General features: G+C 36.8%; 1 protein-coding gene across 6 annotated transcripts in view; it reads right to left on the bottom strand.

Annotated features, from left to right (window-relative positions):
- The window catches only part of SKAP2 (src kinase associated phosphoprotein 2), a 291,337-nt gene that overhangs the window by 150,301 nt on the left and 116,231 nt on the right, over positions 1-24,805 (bottom strand). Inside the window, exon 1 of one of the 6 annotated variants that reach the window (XM_074367325.1) lies at positions 237-531. The exons of the other annotated variants lie outside the window; for them this stretch is intronic. Coding sequence (XP_074223426.1) covers positions 237-303 — 67 coding nt within the window. The 5' untranslated portion in view covers positions 304-531. Of the gene's footprint in view, positions 1-236; positions 532-24,805 lie in introns of those variants that run through there. 6 annotated transcript variants of the gene reach the window in all.

The raw sequence follows: 24,805 nt of genomic DNA, 5'->3' as shown, positions 1-24,805 counted from the left end.
GTTAGTGCAGCCCACTAAGACGGGCTTCCCCACCATCGTCGCACCAAATTTCAACACACACGCCCACTCCCTTTCTCAGAGCCCACTTCCCTACTCCCAGTCCCGCTCCCTCCGGGCAAGAGACGTGGGGAGCGAGGAGAAGGAGGGAAGAGACTCCGAATGCTTCTGTCCCCACCCGCTCGCCGTCCCCTCGCCCCCGCCCCAGCCGCGTTACCCGCCCCCTTCCCGCTCTTTACCTGCCAACAGGTTCCTAATTTCCTCTGGGAGGGGGTAGGGAGAGGAGGTGTTGCTGGGGTTGGGCATGTTAGGGAGCGCGGGGCGTGCGGGGAAAGGATCTGTGCTGAAAGGGGAACCGACGGGCTGGGGTTGCGGCTGCGACCTAGACTCGGGCTAGCGGTCCCGGGAAGGACAGTGGGGCTACAACTCCGGACACTGCCGGGCCGAAGCTCACAACAAGGAAGTCACTAAAGCCCCCGCTACAGCTGCTGGACTCTCGGCCTAGCCCCGCCCGGCAATTCGGGGCGGAGAGATGGGCGGGGAGGAGCCCCGAAAGGCCGGAGGGACCCCAACTGCGCATGTGTGTCCCTTGGTTTTCCTAGCCTCTGAGAGAGCCTCTGGGCAGGCCACACCCACCACTACGTAGAGGCGCGGGAGGAGGAGCGGCTGGTGGGAAGGGAGCGGACTGGGGCTGCATCACCTGATCCGGCCCCTGAAGCGCCCCGCCGCCATTTTGGCCACTGGTATCACCGCAACTGCTGAGCATTTCTCCACCATCCCGGAAGTTAAGGCATCTGAAATTCCTCCAGATTTCCCGATTAAGAGACTTTCTGGCCCTTAAACAGCCCCGCCAAGGAGTAACACCTCGCTCAGTACCCCACATGGAATTTTCGACCACCCGAAACTATTATAGCCTTCTTTGTCCGATTGAATGATAGTAACAAAGTTCCATCTTCCGCCAGTCCTTCCATTGAAGCCAGTCTGCAACCGCTCCAGGGAGCACTCTGATTGGCTCTTAACACTACTTTGTGCCTAATTCAGATTCTTGAGGTGACTGATTAACCCCACTATGAGGAGCAGGGAATTCTAGTCACAGATAGCTAAATAGACAGATACCATTTTACCTCTTATAAGCATCAAAAATAAAATTGCTGGTGATTAATAGAATGGAATTATAAAAACTGTTTACTCCCACCTGAACATTTAATTAACAAATGCTTATTGTCTCCTATCTCTAAATCTTCTTTTAGGTTTTTACTAAAACCCCGAAAGGCGCGTTCTAGTGCCTTTAAAATAAAGTGTGTGTGTGCGTGTAAAAAAAAACTATATATATATATATAAAATTCAGGTAGGAACTGCCATGGCAAAGGCCTTTCCCAGATGCTACCGTTGTATTTTGAAGATTGTATTGTGGCTCCAGTTGCAGTGTTAAATTGTTTATTCCTCTACCCTCCAACCCTCGTTAGATCAATGGTCCTTAAACTAATTTGTATTAGAATCACAGAGAGAATCTATTACAATGCAGATTGTGAAGTCCCACTCCTAGAAACTGATTCTGCTTAGGATGGGATCTGATTGGCTGCATTTTAAACAAGCCCAGTAGGTGGTTCTGATACTAACCATCCTGAGATTTGATTTTGAGAGTCACTTTACTACTTTCCAGTTCCTACAGAGTACAGGATTTGTCATAATTTACCTTTCATCCCCACGTGGAACCCAAAACCTAACACAGTAATGGCTCTATTAACATTTAATACCAAAACAATCTCAAACAGTAATAGTAAAAAATTAAGTAGTCAAATGCAAGACATTTTTGTAATTCTCTAGGAAATATATCAAACATTAATTATAAAAGGAAAAATTAAAACATTTTGGAGTTCTTTCAAAGCAAAACAAAAAAACAAGACAAAAACTTTACAATTGAAGTAAAACATACAAAATAACAACAAAAAAAGACCCCCAAAACAAACTTATTCCCTAAAATGGAATCTGAAATTCCTACTCAGATTTAGAGTGATGAATTATAAAAAAAAAATCTCTGAAAATTAGAATTCTTTTGGGTGGAGGTAAAAATAAATAAAAAGTCATTTTACAACACAGGTCCTCCAACTTCAAAGAATTGAGAATTATTATTCTTAAACTGCAAAATTATATTCCTTCCTAAAGAAAGAAGAAAATATTTTATGGACATATTAGTGATTCTTCCTCCCTTTACAGTTATCAAATACAATTCTTTGTCTTGTCACATTTTTTATTAAACTAGGCATCCAAATGTTCCTATCCTTTGTTTCTTTCTGATAGAACTGACCAGATTTTTTTTTATTATTCTTGTGTCTCATTTATTTATTTACACTCCACTCATTCCAGAAAGGAATTGAGGTGATTTACTCTTGTATCAAATAGACAGCTTTCTGGAGTGGATCAAATGGACACTGTCTACACTGCTCATTATGACAAGTCATTTTTGTTAGTGAGAGACAGGAAACTATTAAGATTGCCTTAAAATATATAGCATCTTGTAGTCCAAATAAAAAAGGCAATAACAGAAAATGGACTCTTTGTATGAAACACATTTCCCCTATTTAGGAAACCATTCTCAGACACAGGTTCCTGATGGATTCACTTGGGCAATGCTTTGTATACTCTATCATTTTTACGTTTATTGTTAAAGTTACTGAAATTGATTATAAGACACAAAGAGAAATAGAGAGAGGCTAGAAGAAATATTTTTGTTTCCAAACGTTTCTATAACAAAAGTAGGAAAGAAATCAAATCATACTTCACATTCTTTAAACTAGTCATATTTTGTAAAAAGGAACAATAAATGAAACTTTAAATCTGAACCTGAGAGAGACAGCCTAAGCTTCCTTACCATTCTGCCAAGAAAAGACTACATTCTGGAAAATATCTCATAATTTATCTTTTCAAAAGTAAATCCTTCAAAAAAAGTTTTTTCTGTATAGCACAGGGAACTATATTCAATATCTTGCAATAACCTTTAATGAAAAGGAATATGAAATGAATATATGTATGTATATGCATGACTGGGACATTGTGCTGTACACAAGAAATTGACATTATAACTGACTGTACTTCAATTTAAAAAAAAGTAAATCCTTCAGTTCAAAGAAGATATGTGTATATGTGTGTATACATATATTTTTCCTTATAACTAAAGCTAACCCCCTTCCTTACATTTTCCAAATTTAGCTTAGCTGAATAATTACTTGCCCATAGGCTTAGTTTTAAAAGAATCTAAATGAGCATTGAAGGAAAACAGTGAGCTAAAACAATTTACTTTTCTCTGCCTCTCTTATCTTTATTTGGCTTTCATAGGCATGTGGAAGAAAGATTATTTTTATACTTAGGCACTGTGTCAGTTATCTGTTGCTACATTACAAAACTTAGCTTAAAACAAACATTTAGTATCTCACCCAGTTTCTGATGGTCAGCAATCCATGATCAGTGTAGCTGGATGGCTCTGGCTCAGAGTCTCATGAGGTTACAGTCAAGCTATAGGCTGGGTTGCAGTCATCTAAAGACTTGACCAGAGCTAGAGGATCAGCTTTGAAGAAAGTTCAACTACAGTACTATTGGCTGGAGTCCTCTGTTCCCCTTTGCTGTTGGCAGAAGGCCTCAGTTGCTCACTCCATGGACTTTTGCACAGGGCTGCTTGAGTGTCCTCTTGACATGGTAAGTGGCTTCCTCAGAGCAAGTGATCCAAAAGGCAGCACAACCAAGACAGAATCTGTAGTGTCTTTGTGACTTAATATCAGAAGGGGCATAATTTACTACTGCCATCTTCTGTTGGTCACACAGACCAAACTGGGTATATAGAGGGAAAGGACTGCATAAGGCTGTGAATACCAGGAGATGAGAATCACTGGAGTCATATTGGAAGCTGGCTACCATAGTCAGCCCTCTGGCTCCCAGTGAATCACGTCTATCCCAGTGCAAAATACACCCATCCTCTCCCAAAGCTACATGCAAAGCTTCATCCCATTACAGTGTCAGCTCAAAGTCCAGAATCTCATCATCTAAATCAAATCCAAGCATGGATGATGCTCCTTAAGTACAGCTCCTTGAGTACAGTTCTCTCAATATTGAGACCAAAGTAAAAAGACAAGTTATCTGCTCCCCACATAACAACAGTGGGGCAGGCATAGGATAACCACTGTAAACATTCCTGTTCTGGAGGGGTAGGAACAACAAGACATATACAGAGATTACTGGTTCACAGCAATTCTGAAATCCAACTGGGAAAATGTGGAAGTTCGTTGATTAGTGCAAAATTCTACTCTCACCTGGAATAATTTCTTCATCGATCTCAGTTCTGCCCTCTGAGTCATCCTTCCTTTTTCATGGAAGGTAGCCTATGTTTTCAGTTGAATAGTTTTCTCAGCCTGCTTCCTGCCAATGGTCTTCACAGGGTCAAAGGACTCCTTTTCATTTTGTATTGTCACTATCCCAATTTCTATCAGGGTTCAATCAGAGAAGCAAAACCACGAGAATCAAGATAGAGATAGATAATATAAAGGAATTTGTTACAGAGATTTGACCCTACATAATTGTGGAAGGTGGTTAAACTGTCTCTATAAACTGTCTCTGTATCTTTGCATCTTGGCATCTGATGCTGGAGCTTGAAGTCCACAGAGCAGAGTTAGGAAGGGAAGATGAAGGAGATTCATGATAAGATAGAATTCAGAAGCACAGTTCATGAGGATGACCTAAAACCCAAGTTAGCCCTTGCTGCCTCTGACCTTGGTGGTACAGATGCGCTGCAGAAGCTGGGGTCCTTCATTGCAGAGTTAAACACAAACTTGACTCATGAGTCAGAGTTTAAACGAGGATCCAGCAGAAGATGGAGCAGTTGCAGGTCCAGCTGTTACCTCAAGCCAGTGAAGTGGGTTAGAAGATAAGAAGCAATATACGTGAGCTACAAAATGACTGCTGCTTCACTTCCGCAAACCTCACACAAGAATCTCTTTTGTCGTCCACCCTAACTGGATTTGGACAGAAAAAGCAATATCATGAGATTCAGGTTAACAGATGCAAAGCCACCAAGCATATACTTATACTATCGTAAGAGTGGATTCAACAAAAAAAGCAATTGAAAATTTGAATTTATTTTGTAGCCTACATTTTTTAAACTTTTAAAACCTATTATGTCTTTTATCTAGTAAAAGCCCTTTTAAAAGTTTTTTAGAAATGAAGGCTTGTTTCTACTTTCTAAATTTAAAAAATATTTTCCTTCTCTTCATTTGAATATTCTAGGGCTGATAGGTATAAGTTTATTATTGTGTGGCAGTTGGTAGGAAAAAAATTATATTCTCACTGGAATTCTGGAATATGAATTCATTTACCCTTAAAAGATGTGATACAGAACCTACCTGAACCTTCAGGCTCTGATAAATATGGTTCACTAGCTTGTCTTTTGAGTTTTTAGGTAATAGTTCCTAATCTTAGTATAATTTATGAATTTAGCAAGATAAGGAAATTCATTCTCTTTTGCTTTCCATCTCATTTGCATACACAAACACATACTCAGGCATTTTGCTGCTTCAGCCAATCATTTTAATATAAGAAGAATAAGCGATTTAATCTGGACTGGATTTGAGTTCCTAACAAAATGCTGTGTATCTTTAGGGTTCTACAAATTAGGAATAAGGTGAGAGAACTGTCCATTCCATTTTAGCCTTGTCAGAGGCTACCTGGTTCTCTGCCCAGGTAACAGCCCTCTTCCTCCTTTAACTGAAATTGGTTTCCTGTATCGAGACCCTCAATACTCAGAGACCTTACCATTGTAAGGTCAGTCCTGATAATCTGGCTCTGATTTTATATCCAAATTCTAATAACTGAGTTTCTCCTGCCTAGGTTCTGAGACCAAACCTTTAGCCTTGCCTACTTTTAGTAAAGGAACATATTTGTTTTGATTCCTTCTAGCCCTATTGGACTATGGCTCTGCCTTACTCTTTTTTTTTTTTTTTTTTTTTTTTTTTTTTTTTGGCTCTGCCTTACTCTTGTAGTGATACAGGCAGGTATTATAGTCTAAGTGATCTCCAGAGAAGAGATCCACCCAAACTCCTGTCTTGCCTTCTACTAATCAGGTTTGGTCCCCAGAGTGTGAGCAGTAGGAAAATGTTCATTCTTTTTTACTGTGTAAGATTGAAAGCAGACCCCGTCCTCTCCATGTAAACTGTTTTACTCCTCTGTGGTTTGGTAAGGTTACCCTGAACTGTAAGCAGATGCATAAAAAGACAATAACTTTTGATTCTCCCCCTTAATTCTTGTCATCAAAATCTCTGCTTTCTACCTCAAAGACCCAACTGAGTAACCTTGAAAATTCAATTTTATACTTGACCCATAAAGGACTTAAGGAGAGTTATCCTTATGCTTAACCTGAAAATAAATATGCAAGTTACTGGTGTAATTTAAGTGTCCCCAGTTTACCCCACTCCCACCGATGATCCCAACCTGCATTCCTTGAAATTCTACCAATTAGAGACCTAGGAGAGTGGACAGATAACTCTCCCTTTGCACTTTAGTTTAGATTGGTTAGAGAAGTCAGGTCGACTAATACCTGAATTAAGCACACTGTGGTTCTGGATGACAATAACTGACACAGTATTTTGGAGTTTAAAACATCCTGAGAGAGGGCAGGCTGCATGGCCCTACCAAGGAGTGTTTTCAGGACTAGCTATGTAAAACTAGCAAGGTGTTCATGGGCATATTTTATGCGGTGTGTCTTCCACTTTCTTTAGGATAGCTCTGGTCCCCACAGTGTCCTTACCAATGTTTTATGAAGAGATAGTCTTCTAGAAGAGTCAAAGTGAAGAGCATCACTGCCTTATTAGTAAACTTTGGTGGACTCACACTTGGCTTGGATTGAACTCATCAGTGTTCAATCACTGGCTCCAAATGAACTAGTTAGTCAATTTTCTCTACCCTTACCTATAATAATTATTTTTGTTACAGGAATTTTATTTTATTTTTGTTTTGTTGTTGCAGCTATTAAAAACATGAATTTAGATGAAGCCTAATTTTTAATACACTTTTAGAGATCATTTTATAGCTAAGTTGGTAGAGGTTTTAGAACATTAAATAATTAGAAACAGGTCTAGGTTTCTTTCTATATGTAAAAACAAAATAGTATGTTGTGATCAGAATTGTTCCCCTTATTATAGTACATCTATTCTCACTAGGCAATTTTAAAATACCAAGCTGTCTTCAGCAACAGTATTCAGTGGGTTTGTGCCTAATATATTCATGAAGGGCTTTGATGGATTTGATAACCATAAGCAGCTGTTAACATTAAATTGCCATTTAATTTTTTTCAGTGACTTTCAAAGTTGTCAATATTAAACAGGAGTGTTTTACAAATGACTACTTTAAGACCAGTAAAAGTAAAATTAAATAAAATTTAAAAGGCTCAAACAAATTCCCCCTTTTTTCTATAGTGTCCCACTACTAGCAAACAAAGGAAAAAAACATCTTTACAGGATTTTAAGCACTACCTTATATATTTGCCAAGAATTTGCATTGTATATTATTATACTCAGGTATTCTTTCATTCCTTTCCCACCACACACACACCCTTTTTTTTTTTTTTTTTTTTTTTTTGTCCTATTTTCATGTATCTCAGCTTCGGTTGAAAAACAACTCGCCTGAAAAACTAGTGAGTAGGTCCACATAAGTATAAATGAAAATGACCTTAACTGTAGTGACAAAAAAAAATTTCTCCTCATTCTTCTTCAAGCAGGTGAAACTTGTAGGGTTTTGTTGTTTAAATTTTTCCAACTTTAAGAGCTGTAATTGACATATAACATTGCATAGGTTTAAAGTGTACAATGTTATGATTTGATGTACATACATAATGAAAAATATTTACAAAATAAGGTTAGTTAACACATGCTTCTTAATGATCTAGGCACACCAAAAAAGCAGTTACTTACATACCTATTTATTTATCTAGCAGTAAAATAACCGTAAGTGGAGAATAGGAGTAAGAGAGGAAAATCCAAAAACTCTACTGTATCAGTTAACTCTTATTGCCACAAAAAATGAAGCCTAAGCTCTCTCAAAATTCACTGACTTAACAATAATTTACTCTCAGAGACCTGTGGAATGGCCAGTGGTCAGCTGAAGGCTTGACTAGTGAATGCAGTTTGACAACATCATATTTACAAAGGCAGTAACTATGGCAGTCCAGCTTTGATGAACCTCTCTGGGTTTCTTCCCATCTTCAGATTCATGCTTGTCTGCCTTCCCATCTGTTTTTAGATCCTACCATCCACTCACTAAACTTTTACCAATGCACTATTCATATTCATTTTCTTACTGAGACTCTGAGATCAGAGGGCACCACTTATTGTTGGTCTACAAATCTCTAAAGTTCTTCCTGATTGCCAAAATTGTTTCAATTTTCCTTATTTATATTTAGAGTAAAATTTCTGTAGGTGAGGTTTTCATTGTCCAAGATGGCATCATCTGTGTTCTAGGCAGGAAAATGGAGGAATGTCAAAAAAGAGTGAAAAAAGGGATGTACTACTAGCCTTTTCTTTGGGACTGTTCTCAAGCTGTCATAGGACAGTTCCACTTACATCTCACTGGCCAGAACTTAGTTACATGGCAACATTGCTCAAAGGGGTCTGGGCAGTATTTATTCAGAGTGATCCCATGCTCAGATAAGAATTCTGTTAGTCTGGAAGAAGAGGAGAACGGATACTAGGGAATGACTAGCATTCTGCCACATATGTTGTCTATGTTTCTTCTTGCTGAATAACAGCAGAACAAAAATCTATGACAGCACTGGTCTTTGAAATCCTAGAGAATTTGTTTTTAAAAAAACTTTTAGGGAATAGCTCTACTTTCTGTTTGAATAGCTGCTAACATCTTTGGTCATCTCTCCTGATTGAATGTTCTTGTGTGTTATGAAGTCTATTACTTAGTTTCTCCATTTTGGTTTGATAAAACCTTTCTTCACAAATTTAATTGTAGCATTTTCTGAACTAGAAGTATTAGCAATCTGTTTTAAGCTCCAGATAATGGAAGGTTAATCTACATCTATTTTTTTTTCATATATGCCAGGAGGCTCAGAAATGAGTTTACAATAATTTTTTAAAAATAGTAATTGTTACTATTGCATTTTCTTACAGGGGCTTAGGTTTAGAATCCACTCTGTTAGCTCAAAGCAGAGCATTAGCTGATCAACTGACTAACCAAAGAAAGTGTATTAGTCACAAATTTAACTGCAGTTTAATTGAACCTTCATATTTTCTTAATATAATCTAACTTTGCATTTTGAATATATTATGCAAAATAACTGGATGAGAGAGTTTGTTTATCACATTATTTTAAAATAGAAAAACGTTATAAAGAATCTTATATGAAAAATTAATTCAACATTCACTGATGAAGGACGATTTAGACCTTCAGAATACTCAAAATTTAAGCAGAATTTTCCAGCATAAAGTATTTTCCGAGAACAAAAGTGAAGCACAGATTTAAAGCATTTTATTACCTCTATATTACTAAAGCTGGTCCTTTCTTAGGTTGGTTTTAATTTTTTTTTCCTCTCTCCTCAAGATTTTCCAACAATTCCTGTAATAGTAGAAATGTTCGGAAGGTTATTTATCACAGCATTAATGAAGACTTGGAAGCAGTTTTTGCTCTGGTTCTTCTTGTTGCTCTCCCTGGCATTAGCAACTAGAGTGCAGCTTGAAGAAATCTGAGATGGAAAGACACAGCCATTTGAGGGTTTCTTGAAAGTGCTTTTAGGCTGACCAGAAGCATTTTTATTTGAGCTTTTACGTCCTATGGTCAGAATACAGAATATGATAGTCTGAGTTGAAGCTGTTATCATGGCAAACTGAGCCACTAATATGCTGTCATTCTAAAATAAAAATTAAGACTGAACTATGTAACTGATTGGTCTTCAACTGCTCTAAGGAATAAAGACTAACATTAATGATTCACTTCCCTTTAAGCATTCCTTCTTTAAAAAGTAGCCCAGTATGCTTTATTTAAAGTTATTTAATTAAAAGTGATAATGGAACACATTCTCATGCAAAAAAAAAAAAAATCAAACTGGTATAAAGTGAAAAGTAAAAGTACCTTTCCCTTTCCCCAATATTATTAGTCTGGATTTTAATAGGGATTTCCAAAATGCCTTCTAAAAGGTTTGTACTAATTTACATTTCAGTATTCCTTAAAGATAGTTATAAACAAACATACTTAGTGATTCATTATTTGTTCAGAGCCTTTCCATAGTTATTAGTTATTAATCTACTTTAGTTTCACAACCTTCCTATGAGATCAAGATATTAACCTCCCAAATTTACAAATCAAAAAACAAAAATAAAGAGACTTTAAATTGCTCAACAGTAATGCCATAGTGTGCTAGAAATTGAACTTAAACTTCCTACTTTATCTAGTCACTGACTCTCAAGTTAATTGGGAAAGGAAAAAGGTAAAGCCTACAGAAATTATTTTTAAATGTCTGAATATTGAGAACCTGGTAAGCACCAAATATCAGCCAACTATTCTGGTCACCTAATTTTTTCTCTGACTTAGAGCAAAAGTTGTATTTATGATCCATTTGGTATCTTCCCTATACATGTGTCAACTGAGACTCAGCCTACAGAGATGAAGACTAACAAAGGTATTCATCAATACAAGGCATAGTACACTGGAAACAATGCAGTTCCTGTATATTAGAGATTCCAGGAAATGGTTTATCTTTAGTTTCACATCTCATCACAAAATCTCTGTGGTACCTGGGTAGCCACTTTGTCTAGTTGTATATCATTACTTCAGAGACAAAAAAGCAAGTGTGGTGTAGAGCAGTTCTGACTCTGAAAATCTCAATCCTGAACTCGTTTAACCGTCACTCTACAGAGTATCCAAAAACTAGATGAAGCTTATATGAGGATTAAAGTTACTGCTCTGCTCTACCATAAAAATCTGATGGCCAAAACTGTCTCTCCTAATGTCCCTTAGGCTGTCAAATCAAATTGGACCCATAGTTCTCACTCAACAGTTTTAAAGGAGGCTTTTTCCCTGCTGCTATTACCTCTTATGTTCACACTTGGCCTTCACAAGACTGACTTAGGATAGAAATTTATCGTACTGGGACAACTTTGAGTAAGAAAAATGGATGCCCTCTTTGTTGAACTAAATAATAACCTTGTTCTAGTAACAGCTTTAGAATGAGGTTGTCAGATTCCCATTAAGTTTAATTCTCTAGGTCTAAACCTATAGGACTGGAATTGTCTTTATTCAACTGATGTTCATAGTTTTCTGCAATGCTGTCTCTGGGTGTGAAGTGAAAATGTTAGGTAAACATCTTGAAGGCTAAAATTTAATCTGGTTATTTGAGAAATATTCTGGTAACAAATTCAAATTCACTTTAAAACTGAAAGTTGGAGGTCATGTAGGTACAATTTCTATATCCAATGAATATGTAAGAAGCAAGAAAGAGACTGAATATAGAGGCTGAGCTCTGATACCAATTTTGTTTACCCTATGAAATTTCATCTCTCATTAACTGCTCTGTAGTCTCTCATCTTGATGTTTCTCAGTCCCTATTATTAAATTCTAATGGTTTCTGATGGTTTCTTCAGGATTGGATTGGGCTGGATTCAAGGTATCAAATGCAGATTTGGCTTTTCTTTGTTTAATTGTACATTTGGATGAGAAGTAGCTTTCCTGGTAGAACTGGGAATAAAGTCAGAATAGACTGATGTGTAAATGAGCAGGTGGGAATCTGACCTTGTCTAGATGAGCTGGAAAAAAAACTCCACTAATACCCTGATATCTAGCCTCCATCTCTATTTTCAACTTTAACCCTGTCCTGTATGGTTTTCAATAGAAACAGAGCAAATCTGCAATTTCAGCTCTGTCAATTTATGGAGGAACTTGGGCAAGTTATTTATCCTAAGTACCAGTTGACTCTTCTGAAAGATGAGAATAAGATGACTCTTGTGAGAATTATAAATTATATTTGTATGTCTGGCACACAACAGGTATTCAGTACATGTATATCTTGATTTATTGCACTTCCCTATATTGTACTAAGCAGATAGTGGGTTTTTTCAAAATGGAAGGTTTGTGGCAACCCTGCAATGAGCAAGTCTTTTCCAACGGCATTTGCTCCCTTCATGTCTCTGTGTCACAGTTTGGTAATTCTCACAATATTTCAAACTTTTTCATTGTTGTGGTGATCTGTGATGAGTGCTCTTTGATGTTACTACCGCAAAAGGATTACAACTTGCTAAAGGCTCAGATGATGGTTAATATTTTTTAGCAATAAAGTATTTTAATGCATGTACATTGGTTTTTTTTAGAAATAATCATATTGCACACTTAATAGGCTATAGTATAATGTAAACATAACTTTTACATGCCTTGGGAAACCAAAAAATTCATGTCACTCACTTTACTGCAATATTCCCTTTATCACAGTGGTCTGGAAATGATCACACAATGTCTCCAAGTTATGCCTGTAAATAGTAACTGTGGAACTAGTCAGAAAATAATTAAATATTATCATGCTACCAGCTGAAACATGAGACATTTTTACCACAAGTCCCTCCTATTAAACTCTTTCAAGTGGTCTGGAACCATAGAAATATGCAGAGCTAGTCTAAAGTTCATAAGGAGAAGAAACTGGAAAGTCCATTCATCCATTCAACAAATATAATCAAAGAGGAAGATGCAGAGATGTCAGTCTATAACGTAAGTCAGGTATACACATTACCATACTGCACAGTAGAACAAGATATGAACCACAAGATAAATTGAGTTAAAGTGCTATGGAGTTCTGAGAAACAGAATATTTTCAGCTAAATTATGAGAAAATATTACAGGATTCCCCCACTCTCCAAAAGTAGAATGTTTCTGTGAAAGCTCTCCTAAGCCGAAGTGATGTAAAGCAAAGGAGCAATTACTTTAGGACACATCTTGCTCATGGAGGCATAAAATAAATCAAGATAAAGCACAGATGCTCACAGACACAGTTCAAAGCTATGACGGCCTGATGCTGAGATGCTGAGTACAGTTCCCGGGGAACTCTCCCTGCGTGGGGCATGCACTGCATCTGTAATGGCTGGCTGTGAAACACATGCCAAACACTATTTTTGCTTTTTTGCCTTGTCTGGTAAAAAGCAAAAATCCTCTTTGGATTTCTTTCAGTTAGCAAAAACAGGTACTAATGTAAGTCTTTCATAAAAGCAAAACATCATAAAGTGAACTTTTAAAAAGTAGAGGATACCTGTATATGCAAAAGGTAGTTTAAGCAGGATGGTAATGGGTAAATAAGTAAGGTGTGTTTATGATACAGGGACTAATTCAATTTGACTAAAGCATGGAATGAATGAAAGTGTAAAGTGTGAGATAAGACAGAAAAAAAAGGGATGTGTGTGTGCAGATTTGGACAATACTGTAGAGTATTAGTAGACTAGGCAAAGGAATTTGAAATTTTTTTTTTAGCAAAGGGATAATATGACTGATATGGTAATAGCTTTACTAAGAGACAGTTCATTTTCAAGCTTTGTGAAAGAAAGTGGAGGGAAGAAATACCAAATCCAACTAGGAGACTTCACAGTAATCCAGGTAAAAGATTGTGATGTGCTGATTTAGGGCAAGAACAGTGGAATTAGAGGGGAAGGAGTGGATCCAAAAGTTGGAGCAACTAGGATGTACAAAGATTAGTAAATGTGTTGTTAATTAGTAAAGAAAGGAGGATAATGTGGTATAGGTATTTCTAGTTTCTTATTCTTGTTATCATTGTAAAATGTGCGTTGTCTGATTCTGCCTTTATTTTCATTAGAATAATGGACTACTTTTAGCTTTATGTTAAGTGCTTAATAAATGTGAGATGTTTATTATTAGGATGATGATTATGATTATTTCATTAAGAATTACAACTTACTCCTATGTTTGACTTCTCTATTTTATTCTTCCCAAGAGTACTGGACTTCTTTCATTCCTATAAGATGGTTCTCAGTCCTGGCTACTCATAAAATTCCCTAAAAAACATCATAGAAATTCTAATATCTGGGCTCCAGCCCTGGACAAATGAATCAAGATCTCTGGGAATTGGACTTGGGCATGAGTATTTTCAATTTTAATCTCCACAGTGATCTCAATGTGCAGTTTTAGTTGAAAGCTCCTGATCTTGAGCAAGATACTGTTGTCTCAAAGGAAAGCATACTTGCTCACAGTGCTCTCTATCCATTCATTGTAAAACTCACTAAGTGCACACATGGTGGTTCATTCTTGAGTCTCAGCTAAGGGCAGATCCTGAGAACTCCTTGATGTTCAGTATTCCTTGCTGGTCTTTCCCTACTCCACACCACTCCATCTGGGAAAAGTGAATAATCCCAATTCCTGTAGGAAGTAGAGATAATGAGAAAAATCAACCTGAAGTTAGACACCATTGGTAGCAGAAAGCAAAGACAGAAAGAACAGGGATCCTTGGTGAAATGAATTATTGTATCAATCAATCTGAAGCCTAATCTACCATTGGACTTCAGGTTATATGAACCGAAAAAAATTATATATCATTCAAGCCACTTTGAGTGGGGGTTTCTGTTACAGGTAAAAAGAGTATCATATTATCAGCCCTTTATGCTCTTGAAATAAATGATTTCAGATCTTAACTGTTGGTACTGGGCTTCAGAAATGATAGAGTGCAAACCTGAAATGTGACATCTTTTATGGGGTACTCCGCAACAGTATTTTTGTCTCAGTGACATGAACACTTGGGCTGCAAGTACTGCACAGCTGTGAAAACCTGGACTTTGAAATCTGACACATTTTCCACATTTTCCAGTTGTTTCCTGACCACTTGACTGTGTTCTTTTGTTTTTAGCAGTATAAAGTATATTATGTGAAACTTCCTTATAATGTTTCAATGAATTTTCAAAAAAATAATTCCAAATTCTAGGCTCTGAATATGCCCTTGAAATTAAATCACACCTATAATATTGCCAAAAACTACTATTATCTATTCAACTTTGTTGAAAATACACTGAAAATCCATTTCTTCAAAAGATGCTTCTTAAGATACAGAAGAGTGTGATAAAAGAGGGAAAACAGAATCTACATTTATATTGGCTTATAGACAGCAGGAAACTGCAAAAGGAAGAAAGCATGAACAGTGGTTAATTTCAAGGAGAGTCGAGGGGACTGGGTTGATGAGGATGTTGGGGGAGACACCGCTATATACTTTTCCATACTCTCTGGTCTTTGAAATATGAGATTGTATTACCTATATGCAACATTAATTAAAATATCACTTTAATAAAAATAAACTTAATTTTAAAATTTAAAATACACTTTTTACCAGAAGTACCCCAAATTAATTGATTATTCTACCATCAAGAACCCACCAACATGAGAAACCCTACCACCTCTACTCAATGGCATATTAGACTTTTAGCTAAAACAACAGTAAATGAGAAATTTAAAAGCTTCTCTGTGGACTTCTCCTCTTAGTGATCCATTTCTATTAGAACATCCAGAACACTAAGCAAGCTCACAAATGCCTGAAACCACAGAGAGGAAACACTGAATATCCAAGATGGGGTAAAGCAATCAGAGGAAAGGGAGAGGAGACATGGTTAAAGATGAACAGAAGGAGGCTGAGTTGGCAGTCCAGCCCAAAACATCTGAAGAATAAAGCACAACTTACAAATTTTACAACTAACAACTAGATGTCTTACAAATGGCACATGAGAATTAATTGGTTATAGCTCATTAAAGGTTGTTTGCATCATTGCCCTCCAACTTGCCCCGGCTGTCATTTCAAACCAGATCTTATTCTTGACTTTCCCATTTCTAGGGATAGACAATGGAGACCAATCCTAATAACAACAATAATAATGCCAGCTAACATCTATTGTTTATTATACTCATCTACATGTACATATTTCAGGCTCAAGCTAAGCGTTTAAGAGATACTCATAGACCAAACCAGATTCATCAAAAAATCAAAAACTAGATTGTTAATAAACCTAATTTTAAAAAATGTATCCCTTGAATGGATTTGTAAATTATAGTACAGCAAAACTTTAGAATGGCATAAAGCTGCTAAAAATAACCATGACAACTGTGTTAAAACAGAATATGTAACATATATGATTAAATCTAAAAATCAGAATGTCAAATGGTATATAAATTCATTACAATTATGTTACAACATGCATGTGGATGAGGCTTAGAAGATCATATACAAATTTTAAGATAGTTGTATTTAAAAAGTTGATGACAGGTGGGTTTTTTCCTTTTCTCAAAATTTCTTTCAATCTTGTTACTCCCTGCATTATTTTAACCTATTAGTCAGCATACAGATCAGCTGCATAACAAGATCCAACATATTGGCAAATTAAACAAGATTGCAGTTTATTTCTCTCTCATGTTACAGTCCAAATATAAGCCATGCAGAGCTGATATGGTGGTTCTCAACAATGTGTCTACCTAGAAATGCTGTTACTAAGAATGGGACAAGAGTTGTTGTTTCTTGCCTCACTACTCTATATTTTTCCTAAGGGTGTGGAAACTGTTGTTTACATGTTGTTTATGCTTTTAAACCCTTATTAACTGCAAGCTCTCCACCCACCCTTATCTAGTAACTACTTCCTTAAATCAGTGATGCTCTACCTCTTTAATCGAGCACATACTACTGCTCTCAAATTAAGTTTTTATTATTTCCTCAGATGCTCATATGCCTGGCTCCTTCTTATTCAGGTCTCTACTCAAATGTTGCCTCCTCAGATATGCCATTCCTGAACTTCTCTATCTAAAGCAGCCTCTCATCCAATCACTATCTCATACCTTGTTTTATTATTTCGTAGTCTTTGTTTTTATGATTTGCCTTCCCCGAATAGAATGTAAGTTCCATGAGAGCAGAGACCTTTTTTACCTCTGTTATCTTCAGCACCTTGTATATAGCACCTAGCACAGTGTCTGACACACAGGAAGAGGATAAAAAATACTGAATGAATAAATGAATGAATGAACAACCCTGCAGTAACTCTAGTGCTGGAAGGGCCCAGCAGGGAAACAAAAAAAAATATTTGACAATTACCAGATACAAGCCTCTGATGTTTTCTCACTGACCTTAGAAATAGCAGGTGGGGGAAAAGTAAGCTTTTTTTTGCAAGCCAGTGGGAAAATATCTGATTGTTAGCTAAACTCATTTAATCTTGGAAGACTGATTCAAGGTGTTGGCATACGCTTCTCAATAGGAATGGTGTACCACTCGGCTCCATTAAATCCCTTGATCCAAACTCCTGGCCAGCTCATCTTATAGCCTTCAGAGTTCAAGGTCACAGCTGATGGCAGTAACAGAAATCACCCAACTGGGACCATAATAATGAATATCAAAAAGAATCATAAGTGAATTGTTATTTCCCTTTCTTCCTATCTGAGGTGTGTACAATACCCACTGAATTCAAGGGTATATCCCAGGGTGAATCTGTGACTAAGGAGGAAAAAAGTCCTGCCATCCAAAAGGGGGATTTTACTTTAAATTCAGTTTGTTGAGTTTCAACCAAATTTAGCATTATGTAAATGTTTAGTAACAGCCTTTGATGCCTTATAGATAAGACAGTAACAAATTCTTTAAATATACACAAGGCAGTAATTCAAGCAAATGCAATGCTAAATAAACACAAATGTGAAGAGATATTTTTCCTAGAAAATTATCGGTAATCATACCTTAGATACTACACTTCCTGTTAAGGTATGAGGGGACATTGAGGGGTTGTAGAGAGTGTCTGGCATGTTAATATTGCTAATGGATTCTTGCGCTGAAAATATATAACATAATTCATTATATAGTACAGGACTTCCTGGCATGGCACACAGGCCACTTGAAAGTCAAATTATTCATATGCTATTGCCTCTAAAGCTACACAAAATTTTAGCTTTCGGGGGAGGGTATAGATCAATGTTAGAGTGTGTGCTTAGTATGCGTGAGGTTCCGGGTTCAATCCTCAGTAACTCCATTAAAAATAAAAATAAGTAAACAAATAAATAAATCTAATTATCTCCCCCAAATAAATAAATAAAAGGAAAAAAGAAAATAATAATGGTTAATTTAAAAAATTTTTTCTAAAACTTTAGCATTCATATAATCATTGACTTAAGAAATCTTTTCTTGAGAAAATAATTTTAATAATCTTGAGAACTAAAACAATCACCAGTTTCTCAGCAAAAGTTATCATTTTCCTTGTAAACCAGATGTTCCTTTTAGGTTCTGCCTTAGTTAATGGCAATATAGTCCTCCCAGGAACTCTGTGGTATGTACTGTTTTTCCCACATTCCCAGTGTCCACAGAGAAGCTCACATGTGCCCTCCCCATCTCCACTCAACTACGTAACAACTAGTAGCTTCTTAACTTTTCTCTCTATCAACAGCATAACATTTGAATTCCTTTCCTATGGCATTCCAGGTACACCCCAATTTGGATTCATTTCACTCTCTGCCATTACCTCTAACTACAAACCCCCAAGCATACCTGACCCCTAAATAAGTTAAAAACATTCATGTCTCTGGGTCATTGTTCATACCATTCCCGGAGTCTGAAATGCTGAAATGCTATCCCCTTCCTTCTGTTCCTTCTTCCTGTTTATCCTCTGGTGCTCAGCTCGATTGTCACTTCCTTAGTTAATTTTATCCCAATACCGTCAGTAGGAACTCCTTTCACCTTGTTCTGATGACATTTTGCTTTAGAATGAAATTATTATTATTATTATTATTATTATTATTATTATTATTATTGCTTTACTATGTGCTAGACACTTTGCTAAGCAAGTATTAACTCATTTGATCACCATTATTATTCTATCTTATACAGGCCTCTATAAGATTAACTTGTTTAAAGCCATGCAATTAGCAAGCGGGGAATTGAAATCCAGATCCTCTAACCCCAGAGACGTGCTCTTTTTGAACATTCTGCCTGATACTATAATTAGTATTCATAACTATGTCTCTATCCTAACTGTACACTCCTTGAGATGTGGGGTTGTGTCTTTGTAGCTCTGTATCCCCACAGTCTAGCACTGTGTTTTGTGCATAATCGTTGCTCACGTTCTTTAATAAATTAACAGAAAAGACAATGTGGAAGTCTGACAACTCTTAATGGAGTAGAGTTTTCTTATACTATTCCTTTCTTTCCTACCATCCACCTCCCTCAGCTTATTAGTATAGATTATAAAAACCGCATATAGTCCATAAGGCAGAAGCTGCAGCCATCTCAGTGCTTTGAGACCGACATTAGCTGAACTGCCCTGAAAAGTAAAGCTCTAGAAGTACCACATGATGAGCAGCTTAACAAGTTCAACACTTGAGAGCCAGCTAGAAATATGACTACAGTTTGAGTTAATTTCCACATAACTGGCAACGGTTTTGTCTAAGCTGCAAGCATCCCAGCCCTCCAAGCATTACTACTATAATATTTATTGAGCAATAACAATTGCTAGATGTGATTCAGAATGTTGAATTGGACATCATCTTTACCCAGGAGACTGGTAATTTAAATTCTGCAGACCCACAGAAACATAAGGAGGAGCAAAGGCCAGTGCCTTCTTTCCTCCACCTCCAAGGAGATGTATTCAATAAGCAATGCAGCAATATTCCTCCAGGAAGTCAAGGTACCCCTGGATACTGAATGAGGCACTCAGCGAAGATGCATTATCTTACCCAGGCTGAGATGATAGCATTTAATGTGCTAGAGTAGTGACTTGTTATATAGACCTTAGTGTCCCATACAAGTTAGTACAGCTTCTAAATGTGATTTATGTTTTAACTAACATAGTTTATGATGTGAGATCAAAGATGTGACCAAGACTGGCCCTAGAAAAAAACATGTAAAGGAGCTAGAAATATAAATCACACCTCTCCTAATTGCATCACTTTCTGCTTTCTGGTATGTGCCTTTATTCTGCTAGGTTCCTTCCCAACTCTAATTTCAACTAATCTCTGCTAAACATTTAACTGGCAGTGGGCCAATTAATGCATTACACTTTAAAGTTAAATTTAATTTTGATCAAAGTCATACATGCACATCATTTTAAAAGTAAAACATGACAAAAAGCAGTTCTCTAGCCCACCCTTTCCCAATCCCTACTTCTGTTTCCTTGTGATAACCACTTGCCGTTCTTTTAGCTGTTTCTTTTGGTGTTTACATCAATTTTAGAAATAATGTGCTTATACAGATTTTTTTTTTAATTTTGAACACTATTTGCTTCCTTCTGTGCAAGAAATTACCTGTCAACACATCCCACACACACCTTCCCAAAACATACACATATTTCTCCTTCACCATCTTCTTAACGTAACTATAGCATACTTTTAGGTTAAATTCATAATTGAAGTTTACATAATTAGGAATCTATTAATATTGTTTACAGCTCAGTCATGTAATACAATTATATATAGCTCCTGTACAATCTTTTATTTCCTAAAAGTTTATAGTTTCCTTTGTATTTTTGGTTGCTTGAGTTTCTACATACCTGTCATCAACTCATTCTCAAACTCTCCATTAGAACTGAAAACTCCTCTCAGTGTAGTCAAACACCTCCTGTAATCTGTCAGTTTAATTTGTTTCTTGGAGACTTCCCTATGGACTCCTCTGTCCTTCCATGACAACCTGGACTAATTGTTTTGCTGGATACCCACCGCTGCCAGGCTTCCCTTTGCCATCATCCTGAGAATTCCCTTTGCCTCCTTCCCATGTTAGACTCTTTATCTTCTTTATTTCATGCCTTCCTCTTTCTTATTTTACTTATTCACTTTCATGGAGCATATCCCTTCATACTTTTTTGAAAAAAGATGCAGTGGTAGTAACTGTATTAAGACCTCATATATCTGAAAACACATTTGCTTTCATGTTTACATAGGAATAGAATTTTAGTTTGGTAAGCACTTTATCTCAGAATTTTTATAGCATTTCTCCACTGTTAGTAGTTTTTAGTATTTAATAGAGAAATTAAGAGCCAGTGTAGTCAGTGGTGAAAAGAGGCTCAAAATCACATCTCTCTATTTCTAAGCCCAGGAATATTCATTCCCTATAATACACAGTCTCCATTTACTAAAGTATGAAGGGATAAAATGGACCTACTTCTAGGTAGTGCTTGAATCAAAGGAGTGAAGTTATAATGGAAAAACAATCAATGATATGTAGTTAATTTGAGGGGTAGGATCCCTCAACTCACAGGGCATAACTTCTATTTCTACCCAATGTGTCAAGCTGGTAGCATGCCCTAAAGTTTCTTGGGACTCCAGAAATTAAGTTTTGGAAGACAGTTCTCCCTGGGTGTCTCACGTTTCTGCACATCTTATAAGCAGAAGCACTGATTGCCTTTGTTCTCAACTATCTTTTCCAGGAGGTATGTGTAGTGAATAGCCATAGGAGATACAGATAATGTATTACTCTGGACAAAAGAGCAGGTTTCTTTCAGCCTTGGGTGGTAGAGATAATATCTCCTGAAGGAAAAGACAGACATACCTACAACCCCTTGTAAACAATTTGGGTTCCCTAAACTCAAGGTTCCTCACCTATAACACTCCTCATTGCATGTGTAGGTATCACCCAATCCTCTTCACGTTGCCCAGCAAGATTCGAGGCTCAGGGAATGGATACAAATGCTGATACTCTGGCTACTGCTAGTGCTATGAGTAATAAATTGGTTTCTGACCCAGGAAGATCATGTCTTCTGCCAGCACCCATGAAACTGTGGCAAACTAAATTGTTGGCTTGCAGTAGGATAAAATTCCAGACCCTTTTTCAGTTCTTGAGAGAGAGATCCAAAAATATATAGGAGAAACATTTGGGGGATATAAGGATTAAAAAGAATTTCCAATTTAAAAACTTTTGGCTTAAGAACATAGAATTCAAACTCAACCATAGTGTAGGAGTCTGAAAATTAAATGTAATTGAAATTTGGCTTCAACAAGCTAAATATTTTTGCAATGCACCTAAAGTGCCTATGTGGTTTGTTTTTTTTTAATCAGTATTCACTATTTCTACAATCAAGCATTCTCTATTTTTGCAGAGCTCTTCCAAAATATTTATCCTCTAAGATATGACCATTTTGGAGGAAGCAGGAAAAAAGGATCCCTTACAATTAACTAAAGCCTTCAAGGACTATTGCAATTATTCCTGTAGACCCAAAACACAATAAAATATCTCAAATGTCTTAAAAATGCTTATCTTAAGCTAAACCATAATACCAGTAAACGTCTTCCGGAAATGGCCCTGTGATTCATTCCTGCCTTTGGCAGCATTGGCAACATTACAGAATACATTAAAGAATGTGAATTCTGACACTGGAAAGTGTCTTATGTTCAGTATCACTGCAAGTCAATCTTTATCATCACATCAGATGAAGAATACCTAGAAAAAAACATAATGCCAAGAAGAAAACAGCTGTTTGCCATAATGCAACATGTAGTTCTGAGCCAATGAGAAAGATTCTGAGCCTAGCATATATGAAAGTTAAGTCCCTGGAACACTGTAATTCTAAAAAGTTCACTTATTGTGCTGTCATTTCCCAAAGTCACCCTGGTGTAGAGATGACCTGAGAGAACCATAGGAAGATTCCGTGATGGACCAAAACAGCATTATGATGAACTTCTGCTAGAGCTGCGGTAAAGGGGAAAGAACACAGATTATGGATTCAGGAGAATGCTGTTCCAATTCTGGCTCCACTCTGACTAGTCATGAAGCTTTGGGCATTTTTTTTTTTTTTTAACTTTTCTGAGCTCAACTTCCCTGTCTGAAAACTGGCTGTGATAAAACCCACCAAGACTGTTCTGAGGATCACAAGACACTGTTATGTGCAAATGTCTGGCAGATAAAAGACTTCTAATAAATATTTGTTGAATCCAAATTGCAGAGTAGGCCTGGAGCGGTGCTAAGCCTTTCAGATTAAAATAATAGAGAATCCTCAGACTCTCTGTCTACTTAAAATAAGAGACAGTTTTTCCTTATGTTATATAAAGTATTTTTTCTTCAGTGAAACTAACCTCTTTTCTGAGATTATTGTGTGTTAAGATGAAAGTGGCAATATATGTGATACCTGCTAATAGAGAGCCTTGAATACCAAGCAGGGAATTTGGGCTTTATTCCGTAGGCTAGGAGGAAACAGTTAATGTTTCTAAAGTAGGGAATGACACTTTAAGGAAATTTACTCTGAGAGCAATGAATAACATTATTTGGTGGCAGTTAAAGCGTGCAGCAGCAAAGATCAGTTAGGCAATTTAAATATTCCAGAGCAGAGGCATCAGACATTCAGATAATGGCGGTAGTATTGATGGGCCTGATATGAAGTCAGAAAAATCTCTTACTGGCTATAAATTGCTCACAGAAAGAGTTTCCCCTTCAAATGATAGTGTATTTATCATACATTAATCCCAGTTAACCACTTCACAGAATAATTCCTTCAGATAGTTAAGTTGATATTTTCATATACTGTTCTTAATAACATGTATATAAAAATGCATCTTGGTTTAAAACAGACACTTTTAGGTAAAGTATATTTATTATACCACAAACTTCAGTTTTGAGAGAGGGCAATAGAAAATTATCTTAAGAGGGCAAGATATGAATTTGAGAGTTTAGCGAAACAAAGTCAAAATTTTGGCTTAAGCTTTTAGTTTATAAACATGTTAGTAAGTTTTTTATGCAATGAGAATAAGAAAGGACTAAGAATAGAAATATGCTGAGTATTCTCTTGCAGGTCTGTGTGACTGCAGAAGGGCCACCAGTTGCAGGGAATTGTGGCTAACACTTCAAGTTATTCAGGGCAGAAGAAATCATCTCATTATTTGTGCTCCTTTTATGACTAGAAACTCATCCTCTCAAATATTGCCATGATTTTCAGCAAGCAAGATCATTTAGGTTCACTATCTCAGGGGCTATTAAGAAATATTGGGTGGCTATTACTAGGTTCATGTGCTTGTTTACTTCTTCTATTCTTCTCTTTGCTGACCAAAGGAAATTACAAACCATTATGTGCAACTGTGCCATCATTATAGATTTATTAAAGAAATAAATGACTTTTTTTGATGGATTTAAGAATGCAGAAGCCTTAAGTGGTTGCTTTCCTCAAAACATAATTCCATTTCCCACTCCCAAATCTGATCTCTCTCAAAATCCCTCTTCCTTTGGAACCACTAAAATCCTAATGCAGAGAAAACAGAACTTTTCTTAAAGTTTCATATAACCTACCAATACAAAATTCAATTCTTCAAACAAATCATAATTGTATTTAATATTCATTTTCTTAAGGGCAAGGTAAGTTTCAAGGAAAATGTCAGTTTCCAAATGATATAGGAAGGAATATAAAAGCTCATGAGTGGTAAACCATGCCCCCCCAAGTATGACAGTTTTAATCAACTACATTTCAAATAGGAATAACTGAACATTTTAAAATATGGAATTCTCAAATAGAACCTGGGGAGAGTTAAACTTGACAAGAAAATCCAAAGAAACAATTCGATTAGGTTATGCCAAATGCATGGTTCTAGTAAATCTTCACATAGTTGCAATCAGGTAGCATAAGAAAGCCAACGACTGGTAAGGCAACCAATGAAACTGCTAACAAAGCCAAATCAGTATAAGAATAAAGAAGATGAGAGAAATTGAATGAAAAGAGAAGGGTGTGGTAGATTGCAAAAGGTGGTGCACAAGTTCCTCCCCTTCCTGTGTGTGTGCCCTGCCCGGGCATTATGACTTTGTATCATGTAGATGAGCCTGGGCTAGCCTCTGATGACCACAGACATAGGGCTATCACTCTGG

This window comes from Camelus bactrianus, chromosome 7, assembly GCF_048773025.1.
Source record: "Camelus bactrianus isolate YW-2024 breed Bactrian camel chromosome 7, ASM4877302v1, whole genome shotgun sequence".
Classification (NCBI taxonomy): domain Eukaryota; kingdom Metazoa; phylum Chordata; class Mammalia; order Artiodactyla; family Camelidae; genus Camelus; species Camelus bactrianus.
The sequence above is the reverse complement of the archived record's forward strand: the minus strand, read 5'-3'. Positions and strand labels throughout refer to the sequence as shown.